The following is a 27,374-nucleotide window of genomic DNA, read 5'->3' as shown; positions in this document are numbered from 1 at the left end:
GGAAAACAGCCTTTAGAACACCCTTTGATCACTATGAATATCTAGTCATGCCCTTTGGACTAGCTAATGCCCCGCAGTTTTTCAACGTTTTATGGAGAGGGTGTTTTCTGACATGTTATTCCTTTTTGTCATTGTCTATCTGGATGACATATTGATCTTTTCCAAGGATCCTCTAAAGCATGAAGAGCATGTAAAGCCAGTACTGCAACGACTCCGTGAACACAAACTTTTAGCCAAACCCGAAAAAAATGCTTGTTTCACGTTACTTCTGTTCACTACCTGGGATTCATCCTTAGCCCAGAAAGAATTGGTATGGACCCTTCAAAGGTAAAGGCCATACTGGCATGGCCTGCTCCCAACTCTGTGAAACAAGTTCAATCCTTCCTGGGGCTTGCCAACTTCTACCGGAAGTTCATTTCTACCTTTTCCGAGATTGTCCAACCGATTGTTGCTCTCTTGAAGAAAGACACTCCCTCTATCTGGTCTACACCGCAAGACAAAGCATTCCAACGATTGAAGACAGAGTTCACGCAAGCCCCCATCCTGGCCCAACCAGACATAAATCGCCCATTCCTTGTGGAAACAGATGCCTCGAACTACGCCATAGGAGCGGTCTTGAAACAGGAACTTGAGGATAAACTGGAACACCCCATTGCTTACCTTTCACGAACCCTGACTCCCAGTGAGACACACTATTCCGTCCTGGAAAAGGAACTGTTAGCCATCCGCCAGGCCTTCACTGAATGGCGACATCTACTTCTGGGTGCTGGATATCCAGTTCAGGTCCGCACGGACCATCGGAATCTTCAAATTCTACAATCATTGGAGAGCAGGAACAGTCGTCAGGCGCGTTGGGCCTACTTCTTTGCCCAATACCAAATTTCAAATCACTCATGTTCCCGGATCACAAAACATGATTGCTGACACCTTATCTCGACGTCCTGACTATGTAACTACTGAAGACAAGGCCTATCCTAAGATGTTTCCCCACACAATCTTTGTAGCTCAAGCAGTCAACCTCCTGGAAGAAATTCCAGTACAAACCCAATCCTCTGACCTCTGGAAGGATATTTCAAGGAAGAATCCATGGAACCTAAGACTTAAGGAAGGATACTTATTCAAGGACAATGCACTGGTCATTCCTACACAGAAATTACAACAAAGAATGATAAACCTCTGTCATGATACCCTTCACTCCGGACATCGTGGCATAACCAACACCCTCCATATTATACAAAGACAGTTTTGGTGGCCTGGAATGAAGACCGACGTACAGCAGTACATCAAAGCTTGTGCTGTCTGCAGTCAAAACAAACATGATAACAAGAGACCGGCGGGTCTTCTAATGCAACCATCGCTGCCAACAAGGCCATGGGAATTCATTGCTACAGACTTCTTTGTGGAATTACCACCTTCCCGAGGGTACACGACCATCATGGTTACCATAGATTTGTTCACTCATATGGCTCATTTTACACCCCTGTGTAAGTTACCATCCTCGTCCGAACTTGCTGGAATCTTCCTGGAACACATATTTTGTTTACATGGACTCCCTTCCAAGATCATATCTGATCGAGGACCTCAGTACGTCTCTCAATTCTGGAAACATCTGTGTCGCATTCTGGGAATCCAACGCGCCCTCTCATCTGGTTATCATCCCCAGACCAATGGGACCACAGAACGTGCTAATCAGACCCTGGAACAGTATCTTCAATGTTTCACCACCAAGGTTCAGGATGACTGGTCGCTCCTGATACCCGTGGCTGAATTCGCCTACAACAATTCTGACCATTCAGCAATTAAGACCAGCCCCTTTTATTGTAGCCAAGGTTTCCATCCATCAGTTCTACCCTCTGTTCTCCCTCATCCTACACCAGTACCTACTGTCGACTCCTGGATTGAAACTCTTATCAACGTACACCAAGAGGCCAAAGAAAATTTAGAGAAGGCCAGAACACAGACTAAGAGGTATGCAGATTTAAAAAGGAGACCAGGTCCTTCTTATGCAATCGGTGATCAAGTCTGGTTGTTCTCGAAATTACTACCCCGGCATCTACGGCCAAACAAGTTGGCCCCTCTGTACTATGGTCCATTTCCCATCAGGGAAATTACCAACTCAGTTTCATACCGGATTAGTCTACCAGACTCTTGGAAGAAAATTCACCCAGTATTCCACACATCCTTGTTAAAACCCTACCACCAATCCTCCCGGAAATCCCACCGACCTCCTCCTCTACTGGTCGACAACCAATTGGAATATGAAGTATCTCGAATATGTGACTCCAGGTACAAACGGGGTCAGCTTCAATACCTGGTTGAATGGAAAGGATATCCTCCTAGTGAAAGAACCTGGGAACCACTTTCTAATCTCAAGACCCCTCGACTACTCAGAAGATTTTACCTTATACACCCGGGCAAACCTGGTGGAACAGGTTTTTGGAGGAGGCATGCTGTCATGACCCAGAGAACACGCCCTTTCTGGACTTCTTGGTCCTTGTCACAGCGGGGCTTGCAATCATTGCTTCTCCCAACATGGCCGTATCACGTGACACGCCTCGCACCAGCCTTCACGGCAGACGTAGTACGGTCCATAAATATGCCACGCCACCGCAGCCCCGCGCGTCTCAATGCTATTGTGAAGTAGCGACCAGACGTGTGCTCCGTAGCTCGCGGTATTGTTTCCCTTGCTTCTTCCACTGTAACCCAATTCTAGTCCCTTTCCTTCCTTTCTTGATTCCTGGACTCATGTGCTAGTTGCGCACCCTGTTATTTTCCTGGATTCCTGGACCCCTGCATCCCGGTACTTGAACGCACGCTGGAGTCAGAAGAGACTCGTGCAGCCTTATTCAAGACTCGAGCAGTACGCAAGAAGGCATCGATCAAGAAATCCAGCAAAGATCGAACTCAGGTGAGAAGGGGGAACTCCTTGACAGAAAGCTTATGTACATTCCCAATCACGTTGTGCTCTCCCCTTCTTCTCCGAGGGAGCCAGTGCTCTTGTCCAAGCGCACGTCAGTTAGATGGACCCATCCTCGACATCTTGCGATCTTTACGGCAGTTGGTGTTGAGTAGACCACACTGTGTGGACCTGTGAACTTTTCCTCCTTCTACCTCCTGACGTGGTTCTTTATGAATACTTTGTCCCCAGTATAAAGAAGTGCGGCTTGCAGAAATTCCCTGCTTGCTCAGTTCGTACCCTTGAGTTTGTCTGAGATAGATACGCACACGATTTTGTAAGCTCTGTGAGGTACATGTGAAATTCCTCCCCCAATATATTAGAAAAAGAGTCAGCTTCAGAGAGTGTACGTGCCGGTGATATAGGCACATGCATTCTCCGGCCAGTAACAATCTCATGTGGAGTGAGATGATGATCTCCGCCATGTCATTTTTCGCAACCAAAACGTGCAAGAGGTAAGCAGTGGAACCAAGAATTGCCAAGCGTTTGTGTTAGCTTAGCCATTAATTCTCTTCACCACACTGTTGGCTTGCGGGCAGTAAACCCTGCATAATTTGTGCTGTATTCCCAGAAGGGCAGTTATTTCCTTAATCAAAGCATTTGCGAAATACTGACCATTGTCAGAGCAAATTTTGTCTTGGATCCCCCACCTTGGAAACACCTCTCTCTCTAAGAATTCTGCAGCCGAGCGGGCATCATTTCGGGTACAGGGACCAGCACAAAAACCAACTCTAAAACGGACATACCACATAATATAATAGGTACATCTGTCTTGAATATCGACATAGTCATTATGAAAGTGCTGGAAGGGCCCTTCCAGTCGTGGTAGTGTTCCCCGTACCACTCTCAAGGTGTGACCTGATAGGAATTTAGGACAAATCATACAGTTATGCACACATTCAGACACATACTCCTACAAATTGGGCACAAATCAGCCCTCACTTATCCCTACAGCTACATGCTCTTTTGATACATGGGCAGGGTAGTGAAGCTGTTCCAGAGCCACATTCAACCACTTCTTTGTCATTACCACTTTGCCTGTACTGTCTTGCCACCAAATGAAATTGGTTGGAGACAGAGAGCACCCTCTTTTCTTCCACAGTTCTTTTTCATCGTTTGGTGCTTCTCCCTTTAATTCTATTATTTGCGCTATTGGTGTTGCATTAAGCCCTCTGGCAGTGCATTTTGTCCTTTAGTTGCTTTAATCAATGTTACAAGTGGTATTTTCTCCTTGTCGCCAGGGAACAGCACATGTGTCGTCCCTGGAAGATATGCTGCTTCCTTCACTGCTCTGTCTGCTCTTTCTTTACCCAGTCAAATAAAATCTTGCCCTCCTGTATGGACCTTGCACTTTATTATTGCCAATTCTACTGGGAGTGGCAGCATCTCCAATAATTTACACATACGTGCAGCATGTTGTACTGATGTGCCACTACTTCTCTTGAATCCTCTCTTTTCCCACCTTGTAAGTCCTGAATGTACAGTGGATATTACCTACGCCGAGTCTGAAAATATATTAACTGCATGCCCTTCTGACATGTTTAGTGCCACCAATTCTGCCGCTTGTGCAGAGTAGTGTGCTGGCATTCGTGTTTGGGAAAACACCATCAGTTTTCCTTGCTCATGTATTCCATGTCTGTGCCCCACCACTGCTGGACCAAAATGCCTTTATCTTGAATATGGGTCTATACTTGAGCTCCCATCAATAAAGATCATGCCCCCCTCAATTATTTCTTCTTTTATCAGGGGGTTACCTTCATTCCTGTCTGTACACGCCACACAATCATGTGTGTAATCTCCGTCCTCTATTGGTTTTGCAATACGTTCTGCTGGGTTTAGTGTCCTGCACCTCACCACTTCTACTGCAGAGGTTGTTAGTAAAATCTCATGACCTGATGGTCTCTGAGTTGCCAATGTTGACTTGGATCTCTCTAGTATTGCGAATAATGCATGTTCTACGTACAGAATTACTGGGCATCCCATCATTATTGTGGATACTTTCTCAATTGAGAATGTAGCGGCAGCAAGGGCCTGCTCACAAGGAAAGTGTCCCTGCATTACTGGGTCTAGTGATCCACTGTAATAGGCCAGTTGCTTGTGGTCCTGTACCTTCTTTTGTGTCAGCACTGCTGTCATCATCTTACCATCTGAATGGGAAAACAATGACCAGTTCATGTTTGAGCTCGTCAAAATATTCATTCATCTCAGCTGTCAATTTTATGTTGCTTTTGCTTTTCTGAGCTGCCTTGAGTGCCTGGAGGAGTGGCCTGGTGTATGTGGAGTAATAGAAAACCCATGCTCTGCAATAATTACATAAACCCAGGAACTGTTGCATTTCTTTCACTGTCTTTTTTGTGTATTGCTTCAACCCTTTCTGGTGTTATTTTTCTCCTTTCTGCTGACACTATCTTCCCCAAGTAAACCACTTCTTTTTGACAGTACTGCAATTTCTCTTTTTCCACTTTGTACCCCTTGTCAGGTCAGCCAGTAATATTCGTATTGTCCCTTAATCCTGTCTTCCACATATTGTATCACTGTACTTGTTACTTGCAGATTACTCAAATCCATTTGTATCACCCTGTTAAATATGCGGGGTCCCTCACAGTACCCTTGAGGCATTCTCGTGTTTTCAAATCTGGTCCTGCGATACGTAAAGGCGGTGAGATACCTGGAGTCTGAATGCAGGGCGATGGAGGAGAAAGCATTCTTCAAATCCACTACTGTGTAGTAGCGTGCCTCGGCTGGAATGCTGCAGAAAATTGTTGCAGGGTTTGGAACTAGTGGATATTCTGCTTTGATAATTGTGTTAAGTGAGCGTAGATCTTGTATTAATGTCCATGCCCCACCCTTTAATTTTTTAATTGGATAGATCGCTGTATTGCACAGTGATGTTGATTCTTGTAATATGCCTTGCTGCCATAAGGAATGTAGAGTCTCATATATACCCTCATCTGCTTTTCTTGAAAGGGGGTATTGATTCACTTGTGGCAGCAGTGCTCCTTCCTTTATCTTTTTGTGTACTGCTCCCACCCCTTTCAGTATTCCCACTTCATGGGGTCCTGCAGTTCATACATTCTTTGGGACTTTTTCCAAATCCTCCTGTATGTATTTTGTCTCTTTTTCACCAATTGCGCCATCTGGGGCACTGCCCTTTCCTTTATCTGTAATGGACAGGGTATACTCAGCTGGAACCCTATTGCCCCCCTCTTCTCCAACTAGTGTAGCAAACACCTCTGTGTCTGTTACTCCTGTCAGTTTGGGATCGATGCACCATAAAGATCGCCACTCCATATTATCGTCATCTGTAGCAACCAGTATAACCATGTCCTTTCTTACCACTACATCCTCCATGTACAGCAGTGTGTGTGTCTGGTGTGGTGATTGAGGGGCACGTGGTCTGAACAGGAATTCATTTGACAGTGGAAAGACCTTCTCTTGTATTCCTGAGACCCATCCTAGCAGTATCTGTACCCATACGAAAACGTGTGTGTGTGTGTGTGTGTGTGTGTGTGTGGGGGTATCCCTCTCAATGTGCTGTGTGCATATCAACACTGCCACCCTGGCTGGGTACATCCCAGGTGTGGTGCGCACCACCCCTTTCTCTGAAAACAAAATTGTGGCATTCAATTTATTGCCTTTATTATTATTAATTCATTATTATTTATCTGTTTTCCCCTTTGCAGATGACACCCAGATACTCCTACCCCTTACAGGCAGATACGACACAGATGTTCATCGCGTGAACAAAATCTACACCATCATTCAGGCATGGATGGCCGTCCATGGCCTATGCCTGAATGATGATAAAATGGAACTACTGCTAGTAGACTCCACAACCAATCTAAATAAACTAAGACCCAACTACAGCACATTTAACATAGATGGGAACAAAAGTACAATCGCCAAAGCAGTAAAAACGCTCGGCTTCTACTTTGATGCCACGTCCAACCTCAGCAAACAAGTAAATATGACTGCCTCAGCCACTGCTTACACAGGCAAATTGATAAGAGCCTGCAGACCTATGCTGTCCTCTGAAAGCTGTCTCATTCTAGCCAGAGCTCTAATAGGCTCCAAATTGGACTATTGTAAAGGCCTCTACTTAGGCGCCAACAAAACAGTAATTAACAAACTTCAAACTCTGTAGATCAATGCTCTCAGAGGTGCTTTAAATATACCCAGAAATGAACATATCTCAGCAACTAGGAAACAACTCAAATGGCTCTCCATAAATGAAAAGATCAAACTCAAAACCTTATGTCTCACCTTCAAAGCGCTGAACCACACAGCCCCCCCACCTCACCAAAAAATTCACCTGGAGATCCTCCACACGGATTACCAGATCTACAGATACCTCTTGCCTGACGGTCCCTAGATGCAACCTAAAAAGATCAGGTGGATCTAGTTTTCCGGTCCTGGCTTCCCAACTGTGGAACTCCCTCCCATCTGACATCAGGGTCATACAAGTATTCAACAACTTCAGGAGAAGTGTTATCTCCTGGATACTCGGCAGGAACTGAATAGCTACTGCGTGCTACCTGTGTGTAGCCAAATACCTATCTGCATTTGGCTTTTTTCACAGATGTATGTACTTTACCCTTTGCCAACCTGTATTACTTTCATGGGCACCAGACTAGGGGACATTATCAAGTCGCCCTCATATCCAGTTCATGGTAGGCAGAAGGGAAGACAGGCAGGTGCATTGTGGGTGAAAGCATGGAGAGCAAAAACAGGGTTAATATCCATGTCAGCCAATGAAAACCCCTGCGGCCATAGAATAACATGAGACTTCCTGTTCCACTAGCATGGACCCCTTTTTGGCCAATCCAGAACTAATGCACCGCTCTAGTCTTCGGGCGAGGCTCCCTATAAAAGCCACGCCCAAAGAACAAGACTTGCTTCGTGTATTCCTCTTTTGCATCAAGCACACGCTTACCTGATCCCTGGAGAACCACAAAAACAATAAAAACCTGCACATCTTCCTTTCAAACCCAGTTAAGCAACTGGGAAATCTGAGGACATTGGACATTATACGCACTAAGGGTCAGTGAGGTAACTGCCCCTGGAACTTTATTCGGGACTTTTGAATGTTTTCCAGCCACACATAAGGGGAACGGCTGAGACATTCTTTTCAACAGCATCACCAGAACAAGCAAGGAGAACAGCTTCAGGTCAGCACTGCAACCATCCGGCCCGCACCATAGCGCCCCTGCAGAGCCAGGACGGAGAGCCCACCTTCCTAAAACAAGAGGTGAGCCCTCCCCGTTAGGCGCTGCACTTGAACCAACGGGGAGTCTCAAGGGAGGGTATCTGGGTCTGGGAACTATTCTAAACCCATTCTTTGTCTCACAGATAGATAGAACCCCGGTGAAGGGAGTAGGAGCTGGTTTCCGGGTGAGGGGAGAGCAGAGCAGAGGTCGAAGGAATCCATCGCTCCTACGGAGATTCAGGTGAGCGTGACAGAACATGAAGCCTACCTTAAACACCTCCGCCTGAGCGATGGAGACCTCGGAGGTAGATCAACTGTCACAGTTGCTGGGGGAATTGAGAGCCGAGGTGCATGCAGCTCATTCGGAGACAAACGCAAGCGGGTATGGCTCCATTACCGGGTGGAGCCACGGCTCCGCCGTCGACACCTGCGCGAAAACCATCTTTATGCCAAGCTTGAGAAGTGCTCTTTCCATGTCACTGAAGTTGAGTTTTTAAGGTTTGTCTTGTCTCCACAAGGGATTCGAATGGACAACAGGAAAGTGGAGGCAATTCTCACTTGGCCATCACCTTCGTCTCTAAAGGGAGTGCAGAGCTTCCTAGGCTTTGCGAACTTCTACCGACCCTTCATACCAGGATTTTCACATCTGGTGCATCCTATCACCACCCTCTTACGCAAGCATCAGAAATTTGAATGGATCCCCGCAGCAGAAGAAGCCTTTAGGGCTCTAAAGAACAGGTTCACATCAGCCCCTGTATTACAACATCCGCAACCAGACCTCCCCTACATCGTAGAGACCGATGCTTCAAGTGTAGCCATGGGAGCGGTCTTGTCCCAACGGAACCCTGATACCGGTCATCTACACCCCGTAGCTTTCTGGTCAAAAAAGTTCTCACCAGCGGAATTAAATTATGCAGTTACGGATAAAGAACTGCTTGCAATAAAGGAGGCCCTCAAGGAATGGAGGCATTATCTACTCTGAGCCAAACATACTATTACCATAATCATGGACCATCGGAATCTTCAGTATCTACGGTCGGCTAAAGCACAATCCTCTAGACAGCTTCGTTGGGCTCTGTTCCTATCAGAATATGATTTTGTGATCACTTACCGGCCTGGAGTAAAGAATGGAAAGGCAGATGCCTTATCGCGCATTGGCAAAGGGGATCAAGCCTACAGAACTCCCGATCCAGTGGTCATCATCCCGGGGAACAAGATCCTAGGCCTGTGTGGGGACGATTATTCGTGGGAGGCATTCAAGAAAAAGAAGATAAAGAAAAGTCTACCCATAGAGGAATTACAGACATGGAAAAGAAAGGGAGTGAACTTCACCATCAAAGATGGTTTACCATGTTACCAAGACCGCCTCTATCTTCCAACACATACCCTGCGAGAAGAAGTGTTGGTTAGTTACCATGACTCAAAAATGGAAGGTCATTCAGGGTTGGGAAAGACCATAGAAAAGATTGAAAGATCTTACTGGTGGCCCAATTGGCGACAAGATACTCACGATTTCGTCAACTCATGCGGAACGTGTGCTCAACATAAGGCCTCACGACAAAAATCCCGCTGGCTTACTGCAACCACTGGCCATACCACCCACACCTTGGCACACAGTATCGATGGACGTTATCACGGACTTGCCTCCCAGTTCCAGGTTAAACACCATCCTTGTGGTAGTGGACCTATTCACCAAGATGGCCCACTTTATCGCCCTAAAGGGCATTCCGTCAGCACAGGTACTGGCTCAAGTTTTCCTCCATAACATTGTGAAGCTCCATGGGTGTGGTTTAAATAGCCCCAACAAAATAGTCCAGGTAAAGTAGTCCCTAGGCTGCCACACCCAAAACACTAGACCGCATAGCTTGGTTCTTAGGAACCAAGCTATGTGGATGCCTCCATGTTGGCTGACAATGCAATAAAGTAGTTCCCAAGCACATTGTTTTTCATGGTGTATGAGCCTGGCGCCATGAGGGCTTTTGAAGAGGATGCCAGGCTCTAGAGGCCCGAGACCTGACTGCATCTGGCCAATGGGTTTGCCAGAGGGGGTTTTGGGCGAGGGTCATGACACAATCCCTGTGTAGGCATGACCTGTGGCTGGATAGGTTGCACTTGCATTTGTTGCCTCAGTACCATTTGTACCTGTGGAGGTTGTGTGTATGCCTGCGTATATTGCTGCAGTGGCTGCACTCCTCCTTGCTGTCCTGTTTGTTGTATAGGTGGGCATATTTGGACAACATGACTGACATTTACACAGACAAAGCACTGTCCTCCAAACCGGGGCTCCATACTCCTGTATCCAAATCCCCTTCCCCTCGGATAATATCCCCTGCCCATCTGATATTGTCCCAGTTACGCATTTACTCCCCCTGCATGTGCAAAGCCAGGCTGTTGTGTATTTATAAATCCGGGCTGCTGCATCTGTTGCATTGCCCACTGTGGGTTACATGGTGCTTGTGTGTATCCCCCTTGCTGTACTACTGCTGTTACAGGAAGCCCCCCTTGTTGGGCGGGCGGAATGCTGACTGGTCCTGTGTGAGACACCTCAAGGTGTCTCCCTGACTAATTCCCGGGGATCTGCCATACAGGTGGCCAGGACACGGCCATCATCATTGGATCCAGTTCCTGGGGGTGGACCAGTGCGGGAGGATCACCTAGATGGGGGGGGTCCTTGGGGAGTGGAAGTCGGACACCGACAGGTGTGATGCGGTATCCCCTTTCTTATGACACCTTCTCCCCGTCCTACCTCGTAGGATATTCAGAAACTCTAACCACCCCCCTTTTTTCCAACACGAACACTTTCTTGCGCAACGAAAGACAACGGACTAATACCAGAGCCGTTTACCTAACATGTCCTAACACAAGGGTCAGGTAAAGTCAGGCAATTGATAATAACCACACACACCTGACAGCCCTTTCCCTTACCCACAGGGATAAAAGGTGGAGCATGTGAGCACACTACGAGCAAGGCAGACCACATGACGAGGCAGCTATTCTAGGACAGTAGTTCAAGAGGAGACGAAAGACGGCGGAAACCGAAAGGACGACATGGACAGAAGAGCCCTTGCTCTTTTCGACCCAAACCTGTGAAGCCTCCGAAAAAGGAAACATAAGACCGCAAACAATAGCCCGAGTGTGCTGTAGCAGATGTCAATGGTACACGGAGCCCTCCTGCGCTGATAATCAAGGCCCGGTGAGATGCCTTCTACCGTGGACCTGTCTTTGACTCCAGAGACAAGAAAAAGCCAAGCGGTTAATCACAGCCGGTGAGTCGGAGGGACACCCGATAAAGAAACTGATCTGTGTTGAACAAAAGTTGAAAGTGGCAAAATAAGGTTAATCAAAGAACTGTTGAAAGTTCAGGGAAGAGACCAGCTGCAGAGTGGTCCGGCACCACGTGGGTGCTCATTCGAAAATCTCTGGCTGGCCCTCCCCACTTTTATGTTTGATGAAACTACCAATACCAAAAGGCCCTAGGAGAGCCTCACAGAGATGGTTAATGTGGTGATACAAGGGTCGAGTAAAACCCCTGGTACAGTCGAAAGTCTTTGACCCGTGAACAAAAGGAAGCTAAGCGAAGTAAATCCTGTATTATGATAAAGCAGAGGGAAGTGTATAATTGGTAATCGTGAAGCCGTCTGAGGGATTCCTGCAGAACAGGGTGAAGCATGACAAACTCACAACCATTGTGATGACAAGAGTGAACCCGACTGAGGGATGTCCACAGTGGATTGTTTAAAAAGACATTGGGCCTCATTACGACCCAGGCAGTAAGGGGTTAACGGCGCTGTAAAAGGTGGCGGTGCCGTTAACCCCTTACCGCCTAATTACGAGGTCCCTTTGCGGCTCCCTACCTTAATGGCTGGATTTACCAGCCGTTAAGGATTAAACCCGCAAAGGGACCTTGGAGATAATTACGGTACTGCAATTTGCGGTACCGTAACTACTGCCTTCCCCATTTCCATTGAGCCCTATGCTGGAAAAAATGGGAATGGGGAAGGGCCAATGGTGAATGGGGAATTACCGCCCCGCCAACCTTGGAATGAGGCAGTAATTCTGCCATTCACCATGGCGGAATCGGTAAAATACCGATGGCAACCATGGCGCTACTAGCGCCATGGTTACCGCACGGGTTGTAATGAGGCCCATTGAGACTTGTGAATACAACAGGTGAAATCTTGTGAATAAAAGCCATAGTGAACACGATGGAGGGGCCTAATATTCGAGGAGGGTTTGAGCCCAGAAGAGGGAGATCCAGGGGTGAAAATTCATCACCCAACATACACACAGGAAGGAACTTTTTGGTTTTATGACTTTGAACACATCTAGTCCTCGGAGGCAACAGACTTTTTGTAGAAAAGAGACCTAACCATTCAAGGTCCCGATACCAATGAAAAGAACTGTAACCTCATGCTGAGGTCGCCCAAAAGTGTGCTGTGCTCAGCAGTCCTGCCTTGTCCCGTGCTAAAAAAGTGGGGAAGGGAGACCCCCGGCTACCACATCCTGACTTATCATTTATGAACACTTGTTTCTTTTCTAATGAAACACTATCCCACACTTGGTTTTTGTGCTTAGCTGTGAGGATTGGTAATAGTTTTTTTTTTTGTATAAGCCCTTTATTTGGCAAGACACCACTAGGACTGCCTTATTATTATTTGATGGTCGTAGCTTGCTCCCATCCTAGATTTAGGTTTAGAGTAGGTGTTTTTCCAACCCCTTTATACAGTTTAAAAAACACCCTTAAACTGTGATCACTTGTGTCTGCCTTTACTGTTGCCACCATGAGTTCCTTACATTTGTGAGCACTGCCTCTTCCATGCTTATCTTGGCCAGTTTTTTCTGCACAAGTTTGTTTTCTTCTTGTACCACATTGTCTATTGCCTCCTTGTCTTTTTCCTGTTTCCTCTTACAGTAATTTACAATAGTCACCTGTATTTCGGGCCATACCTTTGCTTTGATCCCACCAACCTTTTCTAGGGACGCTTGTACTTCTGTGGGGAGCCCCTTCACTAGAATGCGATAAAATAGAGGTATTTTATCATCCCAGGATTGCTTATTCTCTTGTGTCCACATTTCTTGTATTGATCATATGTGTTCTGCAGGGTCCTTATCTGGCTTCATTTTACATGCTGATGTTGATCCCATATCTGATGTATCTGGATGCAGCTCTCTCAGAGCTTTACATACGTGTGCTCGATAATTATTGAAGGTGCCCTGTCATGTATGTTAGTGCTTAACTTGGGATCCCTGCTGTCTCCTTCTCAAATACATATATCCACTTGCTGGCCCCTGCCATTAGTGAAGGTAAACTGTAGACCAGATGATACCTCTCCATGTTCTGTCAGGGTACGTAATGCACTTCCCCTTTTGCCTTCTGTAGAAGGGGAAACTGAGTTTATGCTTGGTGACCAGCCCCCCAGTCACAGCCTTTTACTACTGACATTCTTGCTTTCCTGCTTCTAAGCCTATTTCCCCAGTCCCCTAAGTGTTGCTCTTTTCTCATCCTCCCCTTCTTTTCTCCTCCTCCCCTTACTCAAACTTGTTAGATTGCAAATGTCAAATTCATCCTCCCTGCTGTCATTATCACTGCTACACTCCCAAACTGATGCAATATGATCACCCTCTGTTGCATCTTGTTCATCCTCTTCTATGTCCTGTCACCAGTCATCAATTTTAAATGTTATGCGTCCTGCTGTCCATCCCTGCTGTTCCTCCCTCTTTCCCTGTTTCTTCCCTTTTTTCTCTCTATCTCCGTCTCCATTACCTTTTCTGCTTCTCTAAATATCGAGTACAGTTGCAGTCAAGTGTTTTTCTTAATGTCTGGTAAGTATTTCTTTTTCCCTTTCTCTTCCTTATACCCAGAATAAGGTTCTGACTCTGCCTTCTTTTTCTTTTGTTTTGTCCAGATCTGGGGATGCTTGTCTAGGGTTTGTATATCTTGCAGCTGGTTTTAACAATGGATATAATGCATAGGGAGGGGGTTGGGAACTATTCTCCTTTTCCACTTCTCCCTTCTTTTTCTCTGCTTTAGTTTCTTCATAAAGTTTACAAAGACCTACAATATCCTGCCTCCTTTTAAACTTTGCACAGTTGTATGTTGCAGAAAAATATGAGTACATACTGTCGATTACATCCTTTTGGAACATTCCCTCTCCGGCTCACCCCTGATAACACCCCACTCTGTCCCCTTCCCACTGAACATGGTATTTTAATATTTTATCGCAATATTGTGGCAATTCTTTGCACATATGATTGAGGAGTGAGTCCTTACCATAGGATGACATTATTGCACCCTTTTCCTAATTTTTAGAGTACTCTTTTTCCCCTTCTAGTCTTGGGCCCTTTACTTATATCCCAAAAACATTTACCCCTTCCGTTACACTCACTCACTCACTCTTATACTTACCGTCTTACTCGTTCACCCTATTTCATTCACACTCGCCTTCTCCTCAGGCCCGCCCTTTCACACCTCTCACACATCTCATACCTTCTCCACAGGTCTGCCCTGTTAGTTTTTGTTAATACACAAATGGCTCTCTCCGCAGGCCTTCCACCTTAACAACTATGCCCTATGTTAATGTGCCAAGGGTTCGGTTGCTCTGCCCTTCGTTCAAACGCACCCGCTTCACATGCTACACAGCTCCTTCGATATTTACATGTTAGTTTTGGCTCTGGCCCTTCCTCTATTTCCACAGCCACAATAAACAGAACATGCTAACTACACCTTATCACAATGAACTACTACTATTTTCACTAAACACCAATGCATATGACTTTTCTCTTCTTCTTCACAATCTCCTATACTCTTTAACCCATAAAAAAAGATGCAACTATACCAATTGCCTGCATACGCAACTCTCATCTAACAAGGTCTGCCACTTTACTGTGAAACACTTCGGCTCTAACACAGATGTGCCACCACCCACTCACTCCCTATTGGGTAAGTGGGCCTAAAATCTATGGCTACTATGGCCAATTGCCCTCCACCTCACGAGGGTGCATCCTATACACCATAAAAGAATCACTCCCCCTCCCTGTGCGTTCATGCATGGGTACACTCACGTATCCTTCTTTAGAGATTCTGGAGTCGTCTCGACCCCGGAGTCTTCCTTTAAAGGCCAGTACCCCCTTCCGAGAGCAGGGAGTGCTGCAACCAAGCAGACCTTTGTGAACTCGGCATCTGCACGGCCTCAGTGTTGAGCTCTTATGACTGGCCTGCAAACGCTATCCTGTGCACTGCTGGAATTCCCACGTCTGGTCAGGAAAGCCGATTTCCTTTTCGGGCCACCAAAAATGTACTGCTGGTCGCCTCGGAACTCAGAAGTTAAAATTAAAAAGTAGTCAAAAAAGCAGTGTATGGCAGGCAATAAGTTACACAATTTATTCTGGCCTGAGATACAGCTAGAAAAGCAAAGATCAAGCAGAATGCAGAAGAGAACTGCAAGAAAGGCACTGTCAAAGATACGCCCCTTTCATAATTGAGCAAACTAATTAGCATCAAATGACATTGCAACGGTAGGTGAATCCTCTAAGCTAAGCTAACTGGTAGAACTACATAATTCCCCCATAGTGGGACATATATTATCACAAAATGATTGGGTCCTGCAAATCTTACCACACCACCCTCGACCACCTCTGTGACGTCACAGTCCAAACCCCAAATCCCACATCACAGTGCCAAAACATTGAGACATTTAAGATGACCAGCAGATCTTTATTCATCTGCCACTGGTCGTCCCATCCGTTTCTCATGAGAATGCAACCGATCATGACATTGAGAGAGCCTTGAACCATTAACAAGTTACTGTTTTAATGTTGCTTCTTAGAAACTCTTTGAACCACTACCCAGGTTCACATGTGCAAAGGGGCATTTTGAAACCACTATGGGGCATTATGAAACGGGTCTACTGACTGTTTCAAAAACGAATATGCTGAATTATGAAAAATGACTGCACAGTCACAGCCTTTCCTCTCCACCCATGAACTTCGCTTCCTAACCTTGAAAGTATTGAAGGCTGCTAATTTCTTTTTTTTTAAACACGCTTTATTGGCATTTAAACATAACAGCTCCACAACTTCCCCCCACCCTCCCTAACCCTCCAATATTGAAACCCCCACATACATGAACCTCAGTAAACAACTCCCAACCGCTTCCCCGCCCCCCAACCCCGCTTCCTAGTGTCCCATCTACTTCCTCTTGTTCCAGTGGTTACAACACAGCAGGCTTCAGAGTCAATTATCCGTTAAGTGGCAAGCCAGTCCGCCTTCCGCTCACCCCTCCGGACGTCCTCCTCCCCCATGTCTCTCTCATCTTCCCCCTCCTGCCCCCGCCTCTTCACGAAGGACGCAGGTAATTGGGCCTCATTACACGGAAGGCGGTGAACCATGGCGCTATTAGCGCCACGGTTCCTGCCGGTAAAATACCGGCACCGCCTTGGTGGAAAGGGGAATTACCGCCCCATTCCAAGGTTGGCGGGGCGGTAATTCCCCCTTCCACCATTTCCCTTCCCTATTCCCATTTTTGCCCCATAGGGCTCTATGGGAATGGAGAAGGCGCTAATTACGGTACCGCAAATTACGGTACCGTAAATAGCTCCACTGGTCCCTTTGCGGGTTGGTTTTTAACGTCTGCAAAAAGCAGGCGTTAAATTCCCCAACCCGCAAAGGGACCTCGTAGTAAGGCAGTAAGGATTTACCGGTACCGGTAAAATACCGGTACTGGTAAACCCTTACCCCCTACCGTGTAATGAGGCCCAAAATCCTTCGCCAAATCATTTAACAATTGGGACCAGTGGACCGTCACCACCTCTTGATCTTCACCCGTCTCCCAGCTCTGGAGCACCGTTAGTTCCGCTAGCCCCCACCTCGGTACATCCTTCCGCCATAGATTGATCATCGGGCCTTGGGGCGATTTCCACGCGATTGCCATTCGGCGCTTAGCCAATATGAGCAAAAAACGGCCCATTCTGTTCCGTAGCTTATTCTGTTTTCCCCCTGGAAGTTTCCCCCACAAGCAGGTCTCCGGGCATCGCACCAGGGTGGTTCCCAATACCTCATTCACTCCCCTGAGGATCTCGTCCCAGTATTCCACTATAACCTCACATTCCCACACCATGTGCCAGAACCCTGCTCGCTCTGAACCACATCTAGGACATTCATCCACCCGGTCCCCCATCATCGCCCTGAGTGCCAGAGAGGTGACATACACCCTATGCAGTATATTAAATTGGACCAGCTGGAAGCGGGCATTCCTTGAAGACTTCCGAACCAAATCCCAAACTTGCCCCCATTCTTCATCTGATATAGGCCTCCCCTTATCTGCTTCCCACTTCCCTTTAACCTTCAGCTCTACCCTGACCGATCCCTCCCCCAGAGCCTTATATATCTGCGATATACGTGCCCTGCCCCCCATCTGGTCAAGTAGCACTCGAAGAACTGGGCATGGATCTGGCTCCTCAGGGATTCCGTCCCATAGCTCCGCCATCCTCCGAACCACCGCTCCATATGCCAGAAAAACACCCTGTGGCAGACCATACTTGTCACACCACTCCTTACAAGTAAGAAGCTTCCCACCCTCAAAAAGGTCTCCCACCTTCTCACACCCCTTCTCCCTTAACCTCCGTATTCCCACCCTCCCAATCGCCTGTCGGAGCCGGTGGTCAGCCCCCCACGGGAGATTGCCTTTGTATCGGCCCCTCACCCTCTTGCCTCCCACATATTTCCTCCATGTCTCTCTTACCACCTCGAAAACCACTGATGTCCCAATATTTCTCAACGGATGCCACAGGAGTTCTACCGCCCGATGGTCCGGCTGCAAGGGTCCTACCAACACCTCAAGAAACTCTGCCCCCGGTTGGTCCCACATCAATACTGACTGTAACTGTGCTGCCACGAAATACTTTTCATAATTCGGGAGACCCAACCCTCCTCCATCTATATTCCGTCGCAACGTTTGTAAGGAGACCCTTATCCTTCCTGTGCCCCACAACAGTTCCCTAATCTTGACATCCAGCATTTTAAAGAACACTTTCTTTGCCACATATGGTATATTCGTGAAAAAATAGAGCAACCGTGGGAGGATCACCATTTTACATAGCGCCACTCTTCCCATCAATGACAGGGGCAAAACCTTCCAAAACTGGATGGAGTCCCCTTTCTTAGACAAGGCTCTTCCCGTATTATGCACGAACGTGTCCACCACCTCATGAAACACCTGTACCCCCAGGTACCGAAATGACTCCTTCTCCCATCGTATCCCCAAGTCCGGCAGTTCCTCTAACGGTCATTCCCATAGCCCCCCCAGCGGAAACAATACCGACTTCTCCGCATTTATACAGAACCCTGACATATATCTGAAGTTACGTAGTATTTCCAAAAGGTCTCGAAGATATGTTTTAGGGTCCCCTACATATAACAACAAGTCATCCGCATAAAGGGACACTATGTGTGTCTGTCCTCCCGCCTCGATGCCTGCCTCCACCATTTCCTGCCGCAAGAACACCGCCAGAGGTTCCAAGACTAATGCAAACAGAAGTGGATAAGCCGCACACCCCTGCCTTGTCCCCCTCCCCAGTTCCCACGACCCCGACACCCAACGGTTAGTTCTCACCATCGCTAGCGGTTTATTGTGCAACAACGCCAACCACCTACAAATATTCTCCCCAAAGCCAAATTCCTGCAGCACTCGAAACAACCACTTCCATTCCAGGGAGTCAAACGCCTTCATAGCGTCAAATGACGCTATCGCCATGTCCCGCCTCTGCAACTTTACCTGATCCATCACATGATGCAACCGGGAGATGTTACCCGACGTGTTCCTGCCCCCTATAAACCCACATTGGTCAGGGTGTATCAAACTCGGAGCGACCGTCGCCAACCTAACGGCCAGAATCTTCCCCAGGATTTTTCCATCTACGTTCAATAGCGAGATGGGCCGATACGCCGCACAATCCCTCGGATCTTTCCCTTCTTTTAAGATGACCGTTATAACCGCCTCCCTCAGTGATTCTGGGAGGCACCCCCCATGAAATGACTCCTCATAAACCCTCTGAAGCTGCGGGACTAGGAGGTCAGCAAACTCTGTGTAAAACTCCACCGGGAGTCCATCACTACCCGGCGCTGTGCCCCTCCTCATAGCACAAATCGCCCAAAGGATGTCCTCCTCTCCTATCGGGGCCTCTAGTTCTTCCTGGCAGTCTTCCCCCAGTCTCGGCAGCCGCAGCACCTCCATAAGATCCTCCACCTCCTCGTCCACATACCCCCCTCAGTCGTGTATAGCCCCTTATAATATGTTACAAAGGCTTCATTAATCTCCTTCTGAGTCCCAACTAACTCCCCCGTACTAGATCGGAGCTGGGTGATAACTTGGGTCGGGGTTTCCCTGCGGATTAACCAAGCCAGGAGTCTACCCGCCTTATCCCCCTCTCCATGAAGTCGAACATCTCGTCTATTATTATGAAAGTGTGAAAGCTCCGACAGGGTTCTTTCATGATGCGCCAGTGCCTGCGCCAAGACCTTTCCCACCTCCACTCCACCCGCCGCCTCCCTGTCCAGTTCCGCGACCTGGGCCTCCACCCTCTGCAACATCTCCAGGAGTCGTTTTCGCTTCCCCACTGTCATAGCCAAGCACTTCCCTCTTATAGTCGCCTTGAAGGCCTCCCACAGCACTCCCCTAGTCTCCACCGTACCTTCGTTTAGTTCATAGTACGACCTGATCCTCTCTCTGAGCTCCGCCATGAACGCCCCATCCCGTAACGCCTCTCTCTGCATCCGCCATAACCGCCAGGGAGGCTCCTCACTAGACCCGCACAATGTCGTCACCAAAGGAGAGTGATCTGATAGGATACGCCCGAGGTACATAGTCTCCCCAAAGCAGTGACAGTACTCTCTTCCCGTTACCAAGTAATCTAAACGCGAGTACGAATGGTGCACCACCGAAGGGTAGGAGAAGCCTCTTTCCTCCCCATGTTTCTCCCGCCACACTTCCACCAAGTCCAATTCCCCCATTACCCTCCGTAGCGACCCCGCCATGTGTTTCTTAGGCCCTCCTCTAGTTCCCCTCCTATCCAACCGATCATCCAAGTGGCAATTGAAATCTCCCCCCATACTATCATTTCCCCTCTATAAGCCCCCATCATGCGCATCACTGAAGGGAAATACTCTTTGTCATCCACATTTGGCGCATACGAATTAACCAAGCATATTGACCTGTTTTCCCACTGACAGTGCGCAAGAACCGTTCTACCCACCCCATCCTTCAACACCCGCTCCACCTTCAATGGCACCCCCCTCGCTACCCAGATCAGAACACCCCTCGCCTGGGTTGAGTACTCCGTGCCAATTATCTTCCCCCCCAAAGCTTCTCCAACCTCCCCAGCAACTCTGCATTTGCATGTGTCTCCTGCAACAGGGCCACTTGTATTTCTTGCCTCTTCAAAAACTCCCCCACCCTCTTCCTCTTCTGATAATACCCCAATCCTCGCACATTCCATGTCCCAATCTTCAAACTTCCTAGCTTACCCTTTCGGTGGACTGAAGCTTCTTCCCACCATATCCCCTCTCCTATGCAGCCTTCCCAGTCTCTGTACCTACTTCTCCCTCCCCCTTCCCATATCTCTCCCCCCTGCTGTGTTAGGTCCCATTTCTATCCCTCTTATCCTGCTTCCCCCCTCCCGCACCGGACCCCAACTTGGTGCCAACATCCCAAACCCTCCCCCCCTTCCCTCCCCAACACCCCCATCCCCCTCCATCCCCCTCCCACCCCCCTCCCACACCCTACATTACCCCACCCCCCCAACCCCCTTCCCTCTCCTCCTTCCTCCTCCGTAACTACAGACCCACTGGACTACGCAGCCCCCCTTCCTCACCCCCCCTGGGGATGGTAGTCAGTAGTGTCGCGTAAATTGAGGGCTTTATCACCTACCCGTGCAGCCCCACCGATGTGTTCCCCTCACCATCTCCTATACCTCCTCCAACCAGAAGCCAATTACTGCTGGACCCCCTGCCATTGACAGCTCGCTGAACCTTACCCACTCTTTTCCGCCTCCTGACCCGCTCCCATTTTAGGGCCCCCCGACAGCGGTTCCACCTGGTATTGCCCCGCCTCCAACCAATCCCATACCTTTCTCGGAGATGTAAAAAACCACGATTTCCCCCCCAACAGCACTTTCAATTTAGCCGGGAAAAACATCATGTATTTTAAATTGAGTTCCCTTAGCTGGCTTTGCACTGCATCAAAGGACCTCCTCTGTCGCTGCACCTCAAGCGTAAAGTCCGGGAAAATCCTTAACTTCGCGCTACCAATCATGTAATAGCTCCTTCTGTGGGCATCTTGCAAAATGGCATCTCGATCCCGGAAATTCATCATTTTAGCCACCAATACTCTTGGCGGCGCACCCGGCGGCGGGGGCCCCCCCGACACCCTATGCGCCCTTTCCACAGTGAAGTGATTGGACAGACCCTTAATCCCTAGGACTTTCTGCATCAAATTCTCCACAAACAATTCCGCACTGGGCCCCTCCTCTCTCTCTGGAACGCCGACCAGATGGATATTACAGCGCCTGGAGCGTCCCTCGGCGTCCTCCGCTCTAACCTCTAATGTCCGGGTAGCCCCCACCAGGCCCTCCACCTGATTCTTCAGCTTCTGGATATCATCCTCCACCGTACTGACCCTTTGCTCCACCTCTGTAACCCTCTCAGATACTCTGCAGAGGTCCGTCCTCACCAGAGAAACATCCACTCCCACCTCTTTGATGCTCTCCTGGAGGGTATCCCTGGACACTTGTATCGGCTCCATTAGTGCATCCAAGGTCACCGCACTTCTGTCCTCCCCTGGGGGCGCTCCTGCTGATCTGCGCCCTCCGGTCTCTGGGCACTATCCTTAGTCTCTGTGTACTTGTCCATCCGCTGCTGGTTTTTGCCCATTTCAAAGCAATTCTTATTTTCTCGCCCCTGGGCGTGGGACCTACGAATTGTCCTCAGCTGGCCCACCTGTGCCCCAAGTTCCTTTGTCCTGCCTGTGCTTCCCAGCAGAGCCCCCTCTCCACACAGCAAGCCACTCAGTGCACCAGGCTCTCCACCCCAGCCTTATTGTGCCCGCCAAGGGACCATTTCCCCAACATCGCTCTTACTCAGCCCCTCCTCTGCTCACTTTATCCAACTCTTTCCAACAAGGGCTGAGCACTGTCCACTGGCTGTTGCACCACTCCAGTTCCCAGGAGTCACCCCCCTCCTCCGGGCAGTAGATGAGTGGACCACTCCACGCCGCTTTTCAAATCTCCGCTTCCCCTACTCCGAACACAGCCACGTCTCCCTCCTGTCAGCCAACCTGGGAGAAGACAGGTAGAGCCCCAGGACCCTCCAATTTTGGGGAGCAAAAAGTCCACCCCCTGCTCTCCACCTCGGGGGCTTCTCCCCCGCCTCCTCCACAGTCCCCAGAAGCACACTCCAGTCACTCCAGTGGGCCCCCTTCCCCTCCGCACTACCCCTCCACTGGCAGGCAGAGGAAAAAAAAAAAGAAAAAAGAAATTTGTTCAGGGCAAGCACTGTGCGTGATTTCTGGGCGTCCCGAGATGGGCCGATCTCGATGAGAGCTGCACCGCCCTCCGCCCAGCCACCGCTTCAGCAGCTACGTCTACAGCCACGTCTACAGGACCGCAATGCAGGCTCCGGCCTCTCAGCCTCCACTAACCTCCTCACACTGTAGCTCGGATCCGCCCCGCTGATCCAGTCACTGGCGCACACACGTTGGATCCCGGCGGGCACTTCCCCCGCCGCCGAGCGCCCAAGTCAGTTTGTTCCTCCCGCGGCTTCCTCTCCTGCCAGCCCCCGCATGGACCGCTTCACCATACACCACACAACAAAGCCCAGTCCGCCTCAGCGGGTTGTACCGCTAATACAAGCGCAAGTCCAATCTCCCCATCGCCTGCTCGGCTGCAACAGGTCCTGCACCTCCAACAAGGGAACCTCTCCGCCCGTCGCTGCCCCCACCGCGCTTGGGGGCGCCACATATGTCCACCAGTCGCGGGCTTCCAGCCGTCCTCCTCCTTCTCCCTGCTACGCCGCAGAGGCCATCTTGGGTGTCTCTTCCCGCCAGGCAGTCTGGATTTTTCGGGGAGTGCCCCGCGGAAGCACCGCTCTCCACACCTCTACCGAGGCCGTGATCCACTGCCTCTGGGTGTCAGGCTCCCCTTCCAGCCGTCTGGATACCGTCTTTGGGGTTTATCAAGACAGGATTTCGGTTGGATTTTGCGACTGCACGGGAGCAGCGGGGATTCAGCTGCACATCGCTCGGCAGCTAGCCACGCCCCCAAGGCTGCTAATTTCTTACCGAATTATCATGGGAACATGTCGTTGGCAATGTGCTGCCAGCCTCTACGGCTGCTTTGGCAAATTAATGAAATTTGAATTTATTTCTAGTGAAATCGAGCTCTGAGGCCTGTTTACAGTGCCTAGGTTTAATGTTAAGTTTCACATACTCACCTGTAATTCAAACTTTATTGCCTACAGGTTATTTGCTTAAAACACAACTATTTGAGGCATTCTCCAGCCTAGTGCATGGATCAGAGGGGCTATCAACGGAGACCCCCTCCCCTTTCAGTGGGCTAATCCTACAGCCGATAAGTTTGCACCTCTTTAACGCATTGAACTTGCATTTTCACCACATTATTCCCTCCTTTTATTGATCCATCAATAACTAACTCTTCTCCTCTACCAATACCCACTCTGCTACTGTCGTTTTAGGGATCCACACTCTCTTTAGTCTAGTCATATCACCTCCATCTTCCTCCCAATTTTCCAACGGTCCCTCTATCAAAATACGCCCTGGCCCATCCTTATCACATGAAATCCAATAGGCTTCATCATTTTCCAAATCTACGGGTTGGGTTGTGACCCAGTTGACTGGGTCACAACCCGTTATTATTATTTTTCTTGTCATGTGATTGGCCATTTACTTGTGCATGATAGCGGGCATCCCTTTGTGAATAAAGGAAGTGCTTTGGAATGCACTGCCCACACACCCGCCACGTCATGCGGACACACATTTTGCATCAGCACCAAACTGCATAGACACAGGCATTTGCATATGCAGTTTTTGCTGTTAAGCATTCATTTTCTCCTGTTTGTGTGGTCAATTAGCAGGCAGAATAAAGGAACATTTTAATTAAAGTGGCACAAAGTGTATTGGCCTTCATTTCTACACTCGGATCACAAATTGAAATGTTTTCTGACACTAATAACAGTTCTCATGTTTACCTAATTCAGTAGTATTCATTTTAACAAGCTCAGGAGGATAGGCACTTGATTCGCCCTGGCTAGAATTCCAAATAATAACCATCACATTTCAGGCACATCTCCTCCTTAGGAACATGAATCCACTGGTATATCTTAGAAGCATTGTTTAACTCTGAATCTTTCTTTCCTGTGTAGATATCCAGTAAGAAGAGCTTCTAAAAAGCAGGCCATGGAGTCCACTACCAGCAGTGATGACAGTTTGTTGAAGGCTTCTCTGTCTCAGCATGGTTGGAAACCAAGGAGACTCACCCTGGAAGAGAACAGCCTCATGTGCAAGCAGCTCATGACGCGGTACCATGAATTCATTTCACCCCGGAGTGAAACGCTGCACTGTAACAGCAGGATGACTACTGAGCGGAACATGTAGGTGCCTAGCAACAACGCCATAACAGAGTGTGCACTAATACAGAGGATTATCTAACACACTGCATGAGTGCTGGCCACTATAACATGGAGAATCACATCTACCAGGTCGTGTTTAGCATGTCTTCTTTCTGTCTATTCGCACTACGGACTCTTTCATGGTTTGTGGTCATTTATTCAGACTTAAGCATTGTGATTTGAAATACCTTCGCTTGACACACACACACACACACACACACACACACACACACACACACACACACACACACACACACACACACACACACACACACACACACCCCCCCCCCCCCCCCCAACATTGTTCTTTCCCCTTCTCTCCCATTTCAAATTGCTTTGACTGCCCAACAGCGCCGCTCTACAGGCAATTTAAAGATTTTTTTTTTTCACGAAATGTCCATTTTATTCAACATGTCATGGTAACCTACAAATACTTCCTTGAAAGGGAGTGAAGCAGAGAAGTAAAATGGATGTACATATGTATCATATGCCCAGTGGTTTTGGAAGGCTGTTCTAGGAGGAAGCCAGACAAAACAGACTGTCAAGTGGGAGGGATACAGGGTTCTTAAGGTGGGCAAAACACCTTGCCACGCAAGCAAGTATGGTTTGAATGTGCAAATGGAAAAAGGAGGTGGGAATGAGTAAAAACCTCATGAGCTGTGGAGCACAGGTTGAAATGCACTCAAAGAAATCGGATTATGGCTATAAGCGCTAGTGAGAAGTTGGGCTGCTAGCTTCAGTCACTGTGGGAGGTTGTTATTGGCTGAATGTCTAAGAAACACTGATCAGTATATCTAAGAAGGGTATCACCCACAAAATATCGCAGCCGAAAATTCTGAATTTTGAAATGCGCATTTCAACGCATTTATATTTAGGGGGGGTAGTGTAATAAATCTTGTAAGGGGACTATGGGGCTGCTGCTGGGGGTCTCCCCCACATATGTGTGTGCTAAAATGGGTGGGGAAAATAAAAGCATCAGTTTTTCCGGCTGTGGGATTTTTTTGTGTGAAAATATCATATCCATCCTCTAAGAAGTGAGTGCAGTGTTGGTTTCACTTCTTTTTACTTGGGATGAAAACATTTTTTTGTTTAAAACAATCCTTATTGATTTCATATCCATGCAGAAAAGTCTTGGGAGACGATGAGGGCACACTAATGTACTAAAGGGCACAGGCACTGTGGTTCCACAGATGTGAAATTGTACGACTAAATACATTGATGATATGCTGATGTATGTACGTGAGCTTTGAAATCCAAGGCGCCTTTGCACTTGTTGTTTAGAGAGTGATGAAAGAATGAATACAAACAAAAGAAGAACATGTATATTAGGAAGCATGTGTAAATTGATTTCTGAGGATTGTGGAATCTGCTTAGATAACATGCTATGCATAGGCCGACATCTAGTGGAAGCTGCGAAGTATTACAGTTGTTTTTCGAAACTCAAAAAGGGACGTCGACAGGGCGTTCCAGTAATACTATCCCTAGTGTGACGTCCACTGTACCCATGATCCCTCACGCGTCGAGGTCCCTCAGATTGTTTTTTTCCGCCATGTTAGATGGACGCATATAGCGGAGTTCCTTTCAGCGATAAGCCATTGACTTTGTAAAATTACGATAGTTTCTCTTTCTATCCTTTTATCGACTGCCGTAACACCACGCTGAGGAAGGAGAAAGAATACTGCCATCGGAGACCATCGCAACAGACCATACGGACTTGGAAGGCCACCCCGAGCCTCGGCCCAGACAGTTGGGAGAGAAGGGGGAGGCCATTGTTAGGAGGCCATTCTAGAATGCATATTCTCCCCTTCCTACACTTTGTTCGCCCAGCTGCCATCTCCTTAACCCAGAATTATGGAAAACACTCCATTTAATTTTTGCCCTAAGTGCAACCGTAAATTCCCCTGGGTAGACAAACATTTAGTTTGCAACTTGTGTCTCCCGAGAGACCACGTTGAAATGTCTTGGCGAGCATGCAGGCTCTTCAAGCCTAAGACGTTGAAAGACCGTTCCACTAAGTGCTAGGCCCACTACGCCAGGCAACTCAAGGCCATGGAGGTAGAAGGAACCTTTAGCCATGGCAGCGACGCCGTACTTTCAGACGGCGAGGGCACTGGAGTAGCATCAGCTACCCAAGCGTAAACCCCCGACCCCGTACGACAGGCCGGTGGCCATGTTGTGGGGACTACACACGGCGGCGGCAGCGCTTCAAAAGCACACACCACAAAACACACAAGCCCCAGTCGACATTCGACAGATGAGTCGAATCCTCGACAACGTTAGACACCCCCTGAATGGTCCACTGAGTCCCAGTCCTCTGGGCAATCTCGTTCAAGATCACCACACGACAGGGGTAAGATGTCGAAAGACGGCAAGGGTGTCGCACGAAAACACCTTCCGAAGATTGTTCGTCCACGGACGAAGCCTCGGCCCCCACACTCAAAGTTCGACATTGTTCATCTAGTAAAACATCAGGCCCCAAAAAGTCATCGGTTACACACTCCTCTGGGGCCCAGGGTGGGGAAAAACAACATAAAAAAT

At 48.3% G+C, this 27,374-nt stretch overlaps 1 protein-coding gene across 1 annotated transcript in view; it reads left to right on the top strand.

Annotated features, from left to right (window-relative positions):
- Positions 1–24,922, top strand: part of TEX52 (testis expressed 52) — a 72,556-nt gene extending 47,634 nt beyond the window's left edge. Inside the window, exon 3 of the mRNA XM_069628499.1 lies at positions 24,591–24,922. Coding sequence (XP_069484600.1) covers positions 24,591–24,822 — 232 coding nt within the window. The 3' untranslated portion in view covers positions 24,823–24,922. The remainder of the gene's footprint in view (positions 1–24,590) is intronic.
- The last annotated feature ends 2,452 nt before the right edge of the window (positions 24,923–27,374 follow it).

Source organism: Ambystoma mexicanum, chromosome 12 (genome assembly GCF_040938575.1).
Source record: "Ambystoma mexicanum isolate Mex_15411 chromosome 12, UKY_AmexF1_1, whole genome shotgun sequence".
In the NCBI taxonomy this organism is placed as follows: Eukaryota; Metazoa; Chordata; class Amphibia; order Caudata; family Ambystomatidae; genus Ambystoma; species Ambystoma mexicanum.
The sequence above is the reverse complement of the archived record's forward strand: the minus strand, read 5'-3'. Positions and strand labels throughout refer to the sequence as shown.